Consider the following 14634-nt stretch of genomic DNA (forward strand, 5'->3'; position numbering starts at 1 on the left):
CTTACAGAAGAGTTGAGGGAGGAGTAGGCCATTAACTGAGATGTCCTTACAGAAGAGTTGAGGGAGGAGTAGGCCATTAACTGAGATGTCCGTATAGAAGAGTTGAGGGAGGAGTAGGCCATTAACTGAGATGTCCTTACAGAAGAGTTGAGGGAGGAGTAGGCCATTAACTGAGATGTCCTTACAGAAGAGTTGAGGGAGGAGTAGGCCATTAACTGAGATGTCCGTATAGAAGAGTTGAGGGAGGAGTAGGCCATTAACTGAGATGTCCGTACAGAAGAGTTGAGGGAGGAGTAGGCCATTAACTGAGATGTCATTACAGAAGAGTTGAGGGAGGAGTAGGCCATTAACTGAGATGTCCGTACAGAAGAGTTGAGGGAGGAGTAGGCCATTAACTGAGATGTCCTTACAGAAGAGTTGAGGGAGGAGTAGGCCATTAACTGAGATGTCCGTATAGAAGAGTTGAGGGAGGAGTAGGCCATTAACTGAGATGTCCGTACAGAAGAGTTGAGGGAGGAGTAGGCCATTAACTGAGATGTCATTACAGAAGAGTTGAGGGAGGAGTAGGCCATTAACTGAGATGTCCTTACAGAAGAGTTGAGGGAGGAGTAGGCCATTAACTGAGATGTCCGTACAGAAGAGTTGAGGGAGGAGTAGGCCATTAACTGAGATGTCATTACAGAAGAGTTGAGGGAGGAGTAGGCCATTAACTGAGATGTCCGTACAGAAGAGTTGAGGGAGGAGTAGGCCATTAACTGAGATGTCCTTACAGAAGGGTTGAGGGAGGAGTAGGCCATTAACTGAGATGTCCGTACAGAAGAGTTGAGGGAGGAGTAGGCCATTAACTAAGATGTCCTTACAGAAGAGTTGAGGGAGGAGTAGGCCATTAACTAAGATGTCCGTATAGAAGAGATGAGGGAGGAGTAGGCCATTAACTGAGATGTCCTTACAGAAGAGTTGAGGGAGGAGTAGGCCATTAACTGAGATGTCCTTATAGAAGAGTTGAGGGAGGAGTAGGCCATTAACTGAGATGTCCTTACAGAAGAGTTGAGGGAGAAGTAGGCCATTAACTGAGATGTCCTTACAGAAGAGTTGAGGGAGGAGTAGGCCATTAACTGAGATGTCCTTATAGAAGAGTTGAGGGAGGAGTAGGCCATTAACTGAGATGTCCTTACAGAAGAGTTGAGGGAGAAGTAGGCCATTAACTGAGATGTCCTTACAGAAGAGTTGAGGGAGGAGTAGGCCATTAACTGAGATGTCCTTACAGAAGAGTTGAGGGAGGAGTAGGCCATTAACTGAGATGTCCTTACAGAAGAGTTGAGGGAGGAGTAGGCCATTAACTGAGATGTCATTACAGAAGAGTTGAGGGAGGAGTAGGCCATTAACTAACCAAGCTGTAAGCAACTGGACTGTCTCCAGTTTTTCAGAATCTTGTTGAGGACACCCATCCCAGACTACAGATACATAATCTAGTAAGGGACAAATATATGTTTTATAAAGAACACATAAAGAATATCAAGACACTAAATATTGAAGGTTTTTAAGTAATTTTTTTTGTTAGCCGACATAGCAATACAGTCAATATGGTATGACCAGGTGCCATCACTGGAGAAATTAAGACCTAGATGTTTGTGATACTGAACAAATGGCAAAGTAATGTGTTGAAATACATTATCAGGTAATGTAGTATTACATCTTTTTGAAGAAAAAAAGATGATATTTAATTTGACTGCATTGAATTTCATTAACCATTTCTTTGACCAATTTTCCAGAATAGATTGATCATGATTCAAACAAGTTTTAATTTCTCCAGTGGTTGAGGATGATTTACCCATGGATATCATCGGCAAATAGTCGGCTTATACTTAACATATTTTCAGCAACGTCATTTTTATATATAAGAAATAAGAGAGGACCTAGTACTGACCCTGGGGCACTCCTGTACATAGATTTAGTGAGTTTGATTGACTAGATTTATAAACAAAAAAAACTCTGTTTTCTATTAAGTAAGTAACTTTTAAACCAATTCAAAATATTACCTGTTATACCACATTTTTCTAATCTATATAATAATCCTCTATGCCAAATCCTATCAAAAGCTTTGGACAGATCACAAAAATTATACAACAGTCTTGTTGGTTGTCCAGAGCAAAAACAATACTATGATAAATTTCCAAAAGATGGAATACGGTTGAGTGGCCTAGTAAGAGCCTCGACAGATATTTCTGAGACAAGTTGTTGTTATGAAGGAAATTATAGATATTCTTTTAAACTACACTCAAAAACCTTACTGATACAACTTCATCGGATCATAACACATCCATCACATTTCTGTCACACAAGCCTTAGTAAAGGGGACCAGTTTTAACACATCCATCACATTTCTGTCACACAAGCCTTAGTAAAGGGGACCAGTTTTAACACATCCATCACATTTCTGTCACACAAGCCTCAGTAAAGTGGACCAGTTTTAACACATCCATCACATTTCTGTCACACAAGCCTTAGTAAAGGAGACCAGTTTTAACACATCCATCACATTTCTGTCACACAAGCCTTAGTAAAGGGGACCAGTTTTAACACATCCATCACATTTCTGTCACACAAGCCTTAGTAAAGGAGACCAGTTTTAACACATCCATCACATTTCTGTCACACAAGCCTTAGTAAAGGAGACCAGTTTTAACACATCCATCACATTTCTGTCACGCAAGCCTTAGTAAAGGAGACCAGTTTTAACACATCCATCACATTTCTGTCACACAAGCCTTAGTAAAGGAGACCAGTTTTAACACATCCATCACATTTCTGTCACAAAAGCCTTAGTAAAGGGGACCAGTTTTAACACATCCATCACATTTCTGTCACACATTATATTAAGCCTTAGTAAAGGGGACCAGTTTTAACACATCCATCACATTTCTGTCACACAAGCCTTAGTAAAGGAGGCCAGTTTTAACTATACAGGTCACATAAAAAATGTTGAAATCATTTTATCAGAGCAAGTTTATTTAATATCCTGGGAATACAAATGGATTTAAAGCCCTCCACTAATTCAGGTTACACTAATTAGGATTCTATTGTCGCCGTGATCAAACAAAGTTTGAGGAGATGAATGTTAATTGTAGAACTCTGTTGGATTCTGTCCTTAGTGTTCAGGGAGATCTTATAACCAATATATCTTTGTAAGAAGCTTACCAAAAGCCAGGAATTAGATAGAACAGCAGGCCTGACTTGTTCCGCAGCCATTGTGTTCTACTCTATACAACCCATCCTGTTGACATCCATGGCAACCCAACATCAAAAGCAACCAAACACCCAGATTATTTTGTCCCATCACACCAAGAAATGATTTATATATTGAAGCAGAGCTTTACACAACATGGTGTATGTCAGACAGTTCCACCTTGTATGTCAGACAGTTCCACTGTGTATGTCAGACAGTTCCACTTTGTATGTTGGACAGTTCCACTGTGTATGTCAGACAGTTCCACTGTGTATGTCGGACAGTTCCACTGTGTATGTCAGACAGTTCCACTGTGTATGTCAGACAGTTCCACTGTGTATGTCGGACAGTTCCACTGTGTATGTCGGACAGTTCCACTTTGTATGTCGGACAGTTCCACTGTGTATGTCAGACAGTTCCACTGTGTATGTCGGACAGTTCCACTGTGTATGTCGGACAGTTCCACTGTGTATGTCAGACAGTTCCACTTTGTATGTCGGACATTTCCACTGTGTATGTCGGACAGTTCCACTGTGTATGTCGGACAGTTCCACTGTGTATGTGGGACAGTTCCACTGTGTATGTCGGACAGTTCCACTGTGTATGTCGGACAGTTCCACTGTGTATGTGGGACAGTTCCACTGTGTATGTGGGACAGTTCCACTGTGTATGTCGGACAGTTCCACTATTTATGTCGGACAGTTCCACTGTGTATGTCGGACAGTTCCACTGTGTATGTCGGACAGTTCCACTGTGTATGTCGGACAGTTCCACTGTGTATGTCGGACAGTTCCACTGTGTATGTGGGACAGTTCCACTGTGTATGTGGGACAGTTCCACTGTGTATGTCGGACAGTTCCACTATTTATGTCGGACAGTTCCACTGTGTATGTCGGACAGTTCCACTGTGTATGTGGGACAGTTCCACTGTGTATGTGGGACAGTTCCACTGTGTATGTCGGACAGTTCCACTGTGTATGTGGGACAGTTCCACTGTGTATGTCGGACAGTTCCACTGTGTATGTCAGACAGTTCCATTGTGTATGTCGGACAGTTCCACTGTGTATGTCAGACAGTTCCACTGTGTATGTCAGACAGTTCCACTTTGTATGTCGGACAGTTCCACTGTGTATGTCAGACAGTTCCACTGTGTATGTCGGACAGTTCCACTGTTTATGTCAGACAGTTCCACTGTGTATGTTGCACAGTTCAGTTCCACTGTGTATGTTGCACAGTTCAGTTCCACTGTGTATGTCAGACAGTTCCACTGTGTATGTCGGACAGTTCCACTGTGTATGTCAGACAGTTCCACTGTGTATGTCGGACAGTTCCACTGTGTATGTCGGACAGTTCCACTGTGTATGTCAGACAGTTCCACTGTGTATGTCGGACAGTTCCACTGTGTATGTTGCACAGTTCCACTGTGTATGTCAGACAGTTCCACTGTGTATGTTGCACAGTTCAGTTCCACTGTGTATGTCGGACAGTTCCACTGTGTATGTCAGACAGTTCCACTGTGTATGTCAGACAGTTCCACTGTGTATGTTGCACAGTTCAGTTCCACTTTATATGTCAGACAGTTCCACTGTGTATGTCGGACAGTTCCACTGTGTATGTCGGACAGTTCCACTGTGTATGTCGGACAGTTCCACTGTGTATGTCAGACAGTTCCACTGTGTATGTCGGACAGTTCCACTGTGTATGTCAGACAGTTCCACTTGTATGTCGGACAGTTCCATTGTGTATATCGGACAGTTCCACTGTGTATGTCGACAGTTCTCCACTGTGTATGTCGGACAGTTCCACTGTGTATGTCGGACAGTTCCACTGTGTATGTCGGACAGTTCCACTGTGTATGTCAGACAGTTTCCACTGTGTAGTACAGTCACTGTGTATTGTCGACAGTTCCACTGTGTATTGTCGGACAGTTCCACTGTGTATTGTACAGACAGTTCCACTGTGTATGTCGGGACAGTTCCACTGTGTATGTCAGGACAGTTCCACTGTATGTCGACGTTCACTGTGTATATCGGACAGTTCCACTGTGTATGTCAGACAGTTCCACTGTGTATGTCGACAGTTCCACTGTGTATGTCGGACAGTCCACTGTGATGTCGGACAGTTCCACTGTGTATGTCAGACAGTTCCACTGTGTATGTCCGGACAGTTCCACTGTGTAGGTCAGACAGTTCCACTGTGTATGTCGACAGTTCCACTGTGTATGTCGACAGTTCCAACTGTGTATGTTCAACATTCCACTGTGTATGTCAGACAGTTCCACTGTGTATGTCGGACAGTTCCACTGTGTATGTCAGGACAGTTCCACTGTGTATGTCGGACAGTTCCACTGTGTATGTCGGACAGTTCCACTGTGTATGTTGCACAGGACAGTTCCACTGTGTATGTCAGACAGTTCCACTGTGTATGTCGGACAGTTCCACTGTGTATGTCAGACAGTTCCACTGTGTATGTCGGACAGTTCCACTGTGTATGTCAGACAGTTCCACTGTGTATGTCAGACAGTTCCACTGTGTATGTTGCACAGTTCAGTTCCACTTTGTATGTCAGGACAGTTCCACTGTGTATGTCGGACAGTTCCACTGTGTATGTCGGACAGTTCCACTGTGTATGTCGGACAGTTCCACTGTGTATGTCAGACAGTTCCACTGTGTATGTCGGACAGTTCCACTGTGTATGTCGGACAGTTCCACTGTGTATGTCAGACAGTTCCACTGTGTATGTCGGACAGTTCCACTGTGTATGTCGGACAGTTCCACTGTGTATGTCGGACAGTTCCACTGTGTATGTCGGACAGTTCCACTGTGTATGTCAGACAGTTCCACCTTGTATGTCGGACAGTTCCACTGTGTATGTCGGACAGTTCCACTGTGTATGTCAGACAGTTCCACTGTGTATGTCGGACAGTTCCACTGTGTATGTCAGACAGTTCCACTGTGTATGTCGGACAGTTCCACTGTGTATGTCGGACAGTTCCACTGTGTATGTTGCACAGTTCAGTTCCACTGTGTATGTCAGACAGTTCCACTGTGTATGTCGGACAGTTCCACTGTGTATGTCAGACAGTTCCACTGTGTATGTCAAACAGTTCCACTGTGTATGTCGGACAGTTCCACTGTGTATGTCGGACAGTTCCACTGTGTATGTCGGACAGTTCCACTGTGTATGTCGGACAGTTCCACTGTGTATGTCGGACAGTTCCACTGTGTATGTCGGACAGTTCCACTGTGTATGTCAAACAGTTCCACTGTGTATGTCGGACAGTTCCACTGTGTATGTCGGACAGTTCCACTGTGTATGTCGGATAGTTCCACTTTGTATGTGGGACAGTTCAACTGTGTATGTGGGACAGTTTCACTGTGTATGTCAGACAGTTCCACTTTGTTTGTCAGACAGTTTCACTGTGTATGTCAGACAGTTCCACTGTGTATGTCAGACAGTTCCACTGTGTACGTGGGACAGTTCCACTGTGTATGTCGGACAGTTCCACTGTGTATGTCAGACAGTTCCACTGTGTATGTCAGACAGTTCCACTGTGTATGTCAGACAGTTCCACTGTGTATGTCAGACAGTTCCACTGTGTATGTCGGACAGTTCCACTGTGTATGTCGGACAGTTCCACTGTGTATGTCAGACAGTTCCACTGTGTATGTCAGACAGTTCCACTGTGTATGTCAGGCAGTTCCACTGTGTATGTCAGACAGTTCCACTGTGTATGTCAGACAGTTCCACTGTATACGTCAGACAGTTCCACTGTGTATGTCGGACAGTTCCACTGTGTATGTGGGACAGTTCCACTGTGTATGTCAGACAGTTCCACTGTGTATGTCGGATAGTCCCACTGTATACGTCAGACAGTTCCACTTTGTATGTCGGACAGTTCCACTGTCTATGTCAGCTGTGTTTGGTTTATACTGAACAGAAAGTTTTTGCTATTGTTAAATATAGATATATATATTCGTGCAGACATATACAATAACAAACATTTACTACCATTTGTGCTTTGCCATGCTATATTTCACACAAAGGCAAAAACCAGCAAAACCAATCTACTGCAAGTGTCCTGTCCACACGACTCGGATCTTAGATGGCATTTTCCTTCATATAGGTAATCAATTCTAACCAGACCGATATGTCAGAAATTTAGAAACATTATGTGATTTGAACACAAATTTTTCCCCAGATGATCATCAAAAACAAAAAAAATTTACTTACAATACCGATGTTTGCCAAGTGAATAATCTGATATGCCTTAATGAATTTTCCAAAAAGAATATCTGGGTAGACACATATATAGATGGGAGCGACTTACCCTTGTGACAATATCTGGGTAGACACATATATAGATGGGAGCGACTTACCCTTGTGACAGCCCTTGTTGTGGAGTTTGGACTGGCTACAGCTACAGCAGTCAGAGGATTGGAGCAGCGTGTTTGTGGAGGCTAAGGTAGCATTTTTATTACAATGTGTGGCAAGCATCTCAGGCAGTGAAGGAAGGTGCTTCCTACTGACAGTAAATGAGGAGGTTCTACTCACACCGGCCGCATGCAGGGCCAGATGGTTTGGGGAAGACTTTAGTAGCGAGGAGCCAAGCGCATCAGTGGCTGCCAAAGCCAATGTATTAACAGAGTCCGAAGATGACAGTCGCACACTGTTCATGCTTGGTACCGTCAGAAAGTTTGGTCGTTGTGGTGAAGATACAGATTCTATGTCTGACATCTCAGGACTAGCTCTAGGTGCAAGCGGGCTACTGTTACGGCGTGATATATGCTTGTCAGTAGTGTTAAGTACATGATAATAATAGTTACACCGATGTGAGCAGCAGGGACATGAGCCAGGTTTGGAGTAACGAGACAAACCCTTTGTATAGCGTGTACCTTTTCTCTTGCGCTTCCGTAGAGACATCTCTGGCTTTATTTTTCTGTGGGGGTGAGTCCGTCCACGAGCTTCATAATAAAACTTCACAATATCTCGTTTGGCTCGCCGCCATAAATGAGCAAGATATTTTAATATTTCAGAATAACAGCCACCAGGTTCAGAATTACTGGCTAAAGTACTTGATGAATGAAAACGTTTCCGCTCTTGCATCATTCGTTCTGTTTCTCGTTTTTTTGTTTCAGAGAATTGCGTCGCTATCACAACCAAGCATAAATTAATCATAAAAAATGAGCCAATCTGAAAGACAAAACAAAATTTCAATTAAATCATATGTAAAAACAATAACTCAGTACATAAAAAATGGATTTTCTAAAGCATCTTCATACTAAACCAAGAATGTCAAGGATACTTCAGTGAGTCTATATAATTTTTTGTCATCCACTATGCACAGAAGCCCTTTCTTTGCATCTGTTGGCATGACAACTATCTTATTCTTCCATCTGTTGGCATGACAACTATCTTATTCTTCCATCTGTTGGCATGACAACTATCTTATTCTTCCATCTGTTGGCATGACCATGATCTTATTCTTCCAATCAGTTTCAAAACAGGTGCCCACCATTGATTGACCTATAACTGTCAAAATTCAAAATGGCTGCCTGCATGCCCACCATCTTTTTTCCTATCAATCTCAAAATTGATCATACACAGCTACCGAGGGGAACCTACAAATGATATTTGAGAAAGATCCATAAAGAACTTTCTGAGAAATAGTGATAACAAACTTCAACAGTCAAAATCAATATGACCACCTGTTAGACAACTTGATTTCATATCAGCCTCAAAAAGAGAGACTAGTACAGCACAAGGTGAAATTACATATGAAAGAGAGACTAATACAGCACAAGGTGAAATTACATAGAGAAAGATCCATGAAGACTTTTTTGAGAAATAGCGATAGGAAGAAAAGTTTGTTCAGTTCTTTCTGAGAAATAGGGATAACACATTTTAACTGTCCAAACAAGAGACCCAGAGGGCCTGCATTGCTCACAAGGATATGTCAGTAATCATGGCAAAATACTCAAATATTAAAGTTATATTAGAAATATTTTCCAACTTTTTGAGCTGCCTCTCCCATAAATGATTCAAATCATATGTGGACCAAATTCATTCTAAAGGAAGAAAAAGGATTTTAAAGTGATTTGCTACATTTCCCCTATTGGTCCCAACCCCTCCAGCCCCAGGGCAGCCACATCCTCTGTTTATACAACATCGGAATTCCTTTGTCCAATAATGCTCCATACCAAATTTCATCAAAATCCATTGACTTAATTGTTCAGGACTAGGATGTTTCAAACCAAATTTAGTCAAAACTTGCTCTGCTGTTTATAACTAGCAGGGATTTATGTGAAAAGTTGACAGACGATGGACGACGTATGACATAACCAAAAACCATGACGCATGTTAAGCGACAATCCTGTATCTCTAGTCAGTCTTTAAATTAAATATAGCTGTACGCAGAAAATGGTACTGTGGTACTAACAACTATTAGGATTGTGCAATACTGTATGTTGGCCATGGCTAACTGGGAACAACCTGAAAAATGACAACAATTAGCCGAAACCATCTGAATTCCACTAGTGAAATCTAAGAAGCAGTTTAAAATACCTCATCCCCCCCCACCCCCACCACCCCAAAATTGTAAAATAGGAAAAGTTAAACATGGGGCATGAAGTATGAGGCCATATTGATCTAAGAACAGTCTCAAAATGAAACATGTACAACTATGGGCCAATAGTAGCAACCTTATCAAATGTCTGTGATATGGCCAGTATTCTGTGAGTGAATCCAAAAACAGAACGCAACGTAGTCATCTGCTGGATTTATAAGACAGATATGTTTAGATGGTGGACAATTAATTTGATCCACTCAAGAATATACAATGATTCAAAAACATTTAACTTGATACTTACAACAATAAGAGCAACAAAGTATGTCCAATCCCAGAAGGAATGAGCATCCTGAACATAATACATGATGTTCACCCAACTTTCCAGACTTATAACCTGCAACAAAAACAAGGGGAACAAATCTTGTAAAGGAAATTGTTCTTATTAACCTTAACTAACAACAGACGATTCGAATAGCACCAGCCTCATTTATATAAAATATAATCACCCTTTCCCATCATGTTTCACACCAAATTTGGAAACAATCCAATTGGGGGTTAATGAGGAGTAGCGTTTTGAAAGTAAAAGTTTGATGACACGCGGCAGACAGGGCGTGGTCGAAGACGACAGACAGGGCATGGCAGAAGACGACAGACAGGGCGTGGTCGAAGACGACAGACAGGGCATGGCGGAAGACGACAGACAGGGCATGGCGGAAGACGACAGACAGGGCGTTGAGGAAGACGAGACAGGGCGTGGCGGAAGACGACAGACAGGGCGTGGCGGAAGAAGACAGACAGGGTGTGGCGGAAGAAGACAGACTGGGCGTGACAGACAGACTGGGCGTGACAGAAGAGGACAGACAGGGCGTGGCGGAAGACGACAAACAGGGCGTGGAGGAAGACGAGACAGGGCGTGGCGGAAGACGACAGACAGGGCGTGGCGGAAGAAGACAGACAGGGCGTGGCGGAAGAAGACAGACTGGGCGTGACAGAAGAGGACAGACAGGGCGTGGCGGAAGACGACAAACAGGGCGTGGTAGAAGACGACAGACAGGGCGTGGCAGAAGTGACAGACAGGACGTGGCAGAAGAAAACAGACTGGGCGTGACAGAAGACGACAGACAGGGCGTGGCAAAAGACGACAGACAGAGCGTGACAGAAGACGACAGACAGGGCGTGGCAAAAGACGACAGACAGAGCGTGGCAGAAGACGACAGACAGGGCGTGGCGGAAGACGACAGACAGGGCGTGGCAGAAGACGACAGACAGGGCATGGCAGAAGAAAACAGATAGGGCGTGGCAGAAGTGACAGACAGGGCGTGGCAGAAGACGGCAAATAGGGCGTGGCGGAAGACGAAAGAGGAAATTTGTCTCTACTTAATTCATTCTTGTAGGTCCTGCTAACACTCTGTACACCGAACTTTATCACTTCAAATTAAGGTCAAATCACAAACATAGAGGCCAAACTCAGCATCTATTACACAGAAAAACCCTAGCAGTATCCCTGTAGCATTATAAGTAGCATTATACTTCCACATCTGATATTGGACTTAGTGGTTCAGAAAGTTCAAAACCAGCATCTGTAGTATTTTTCAGGATCACCTATCATCCTAAAGAAACACTTCAGGATCACCTGTCATCCTATAGGAACACTTCAGGATCACCTATCATCCTAAAGAAACACTACAGGATCACCTGTCATCCTACAGGAACACTTCAGGATCACCTGTTATCCTATAGGAACACTTCAGGATCACCTGTCATCCTATAGGAACACTTCAGGATCACCTGTCATCCTACAGGAACACTTCAGGATCACCTGACATCCTATAGGAACACTTCAGGATCACCTGTCATCCTATAGGAACAATTCAGGATAACCTGTCATCCTATAGGAACACTTCAGGATCACCTGTCATCCTATAGGAACACCTCAGGATCACCTGTCATCCTATAGGAACACTTCAGGATCACCTGACATCCTATAGGAACACTTCAGGATCACCTGTCATCCTATAGGAACACTTCAGGATCACCTGTCATCCTATAGGAACACTTCAGGATCACCTATTATCCTAAAGAAACACTACAGGATCACCTGTCATCCTAAACAAACACTACAGGATCACCTGTCATCCTACAGGAACACTTCAGGATCACCTGTCATCCTATAGGAACACTTCAGGATCACCTGTCATCCTATAGGAACACTTCAGGATCACCTGTCATCCTAAAGGAACACTTCAGGATCACCTGTTACCCTATAGGAATAGTCAGGATCACCCATTATCCTATAGGAATAGTCGGGATCACCCGTTACCCTATAGGAATAGTCAGGATCACCCGTTACCCTATAGGAATAGTCAGGATCACCTGTTATCCTATAGGAATAGTCGGGATCACCTGTTATCCTATAGGAATAGTCAGGATCACCTGTTATCCTATAGGAATAGTCACGATCACCCGTTACCCTATAGGAATAGTCGTGACCACCTGTTACCATATAGGAATAGTCAGGATCACCCGTTATCCTATAGGAATAGTCAGGATCACACGTTATTCTATAGGAATAGTCAGGATCACCCGTTATAATATAGGAATAGTCAGGATCACCCGTTATAATATAGGAATAGTCGGGATCACCTGTTATCCTATAGGAATAGTCGGGATCACCCGTTATCCTATAGGAATAGTCAGGATCACCCGTTATCCTATAGGAACAGTCGCGATCACCCGTTATACTATAGGAATAGTCAGGATCACCCGTTATCCTATAGGAATAGTCGGGATCATTCGTTACCCTATAGGAATAATCGGGATCTCCCGTTACCCTATAGGAATAGTCGGGATCACCTGTTATCCTATAGGAATAGTCGGGATCACCCGTTATCCTATAGGAATAGTCAGGATTACCCGTTACCCTATAGGAATAGTCAGGATCACCCGTTATACTATAGGAATAGTCAGGATTACCCGTTATCCTATAGGAGTAGTCAGGATCACCCGTTATCCTACAGGAATAGTCGGGATCACCCGTTATAATATAGGAATAGTCGGGATCACCTGTTATCCTATAGGAATAGTCGGGATCACCTGTTATCCTATAGGAATAGTCAGGATCATCCGTTACCCTATAGGAATAGTCGGGATCTCCCGTTACCATATAGGAATAGTCTGTATCACCAGTTATAATATAGGAATAGTCGGGATCTCCCGTTATCCTATAGGAATAGTCAGGATCACCCGTTACCATATAGGAATAGTCGGGATCTCCCGTTATCCAATAGGAATAGTCAGGATCACCCGTAACCCTATAGGAATAGTCGGGATCACCCGTTATACTATAGGAATAGTCAGGATCATCTGTTACCCTATAGGAATAGTCGGGATCACCCGTTATCCTATAGGAATAGTCGGGACCACCTGTTATCCTATAGGAATAGTCGGGATCACCCGTTATCCTATAGGAATAGTCAGGATCACCTGTCATCCTATAGGAACACTTCAGGATCACCTGTCATCCTATAGGAACACTTCAGGATCACCTATTATCCTAAAGAAACACTACAGGATCACCTGACATCCTATAGGAACACTTCAGGATCACCTGCCATCCTACAGGAACACTTCAGGATCACCTGTTACCATATAGGAATAGTCAGGATCACCCATTATCCTATAGGAATAGTCAGGATCACCTGTTACCATATAGGAATAGTCAGGATCACCCATTATCCTATAGGAATAGTCAGGATCACCTGTTACCCTATAGGAATAGTCGGGATCACCCGTTATCGTATAGGAATAGTCAGGATCACCCGTAACCATATAGGAATAGTCAGGATCACCCGTTATACTATAGGAATAGTCGGGATCACCCGTTATCCTATAGGAATAGTCAGGATCACCTGTTACCCTATAGGAATAGTCAGGATTACCCGTTATCCTATAGGAAAAGTCGGGACCACCTGTTATCCTATAGGAATAGTCGGGATCACCCGTTATCCTATAGGAATAGTCAGGATCACCTGTCATCCTATAGGAACACTTCAGGATCACCTGACATCCTATAGGAACACTTCAGGATCACCTGTCATCCTATAGGAACACTTCAGGATCACCTGTCATCCTATAGGAACACTTCAGGATCACCTATTATCCTAAAGAAACACTACAGGATCACCTGTCATCCTAAACAAACACTACAGGATCACCTGTCATCCTACAGGAACACTTCAGGATCACCTGTTATCCTATAGGAACACTTCAGGATCACCTGCCATCCTATAGGAACACTTCAGGATCACCTGTTACCATATAGGAATAGTCAGGATCACCCATTATCCTATAGGAATAGTCAGGATCACCTGTTACCCTATATGAATAGTCGGGATCACCCGTTATCGTATAGGAATAGTCAGGATCACCCGTAACCATATAGGAATAGTCAGGATCACCCGTTATACTATAGGAATAGTCGGGATCACCCGTTATCCTATAGGAATAGTCAGGATCACCTGTTACCCTATAGGAATAGTCAGGATTACCCGTTATCCTATAGGAAAAGTCGGAATCACCTGTTACCATATAGGAATAGTCGGGATCACCCGTTATCCTATAGGAATAGTCAGGATCACCCGTTACCCTATAGGAATAGTCGGGATCACCTGTTACCCTATAGGAATAGTCTGTATCACCCGTTACCCTATAGGAATAGTCGGGATCACCCGTTTTCCTATAGGAATAGTCGGGATCACCCGTTATCCTATAGGAATTGTCAGGATCACCCGTTACCCTATAGGAATAGTCGGGATCACCCGTTATCCTATAGGAATAGTCA

General features: G+C 43.3%; 1 protein-coding gene across 1 annotated transcript in view; it reads right to left on the reverse strand.

Moving 5' to 3' along the window:
* The window catches only part of LOC117321769 (voltage-dependent T-type calcium channel subunit alpha-1I-like), a gene marked incomplete in the record, with an annotated part of 230926 nt that overhangs the window by 140082 nt on the left and 76210 nt on the right, over positions 1 to 14634 (reverse strand). Inside the window, 2 exon segments of the mRNA XM_033876300.1 lie at positions 7606 to 8419; positions 10096 to 10188. Of these exon segments, the coding sequence (XP_033732191.1) occupies positions 7606 to 8419; positions 10096 to 10188 (907 nt within the window).

Source organism: Pecten maximus, chromosome 1 (assembly GCF_902652985.1).
Source record: "Pecten maximus chromosome 1, xPecMax1.1, whole genome shotgun sequence".
NCBI lineage: Eukaryota > Metazoa > Mollusca > Bivalvia > Pectinida > Pectinidae > Pecten > Pecten maximus.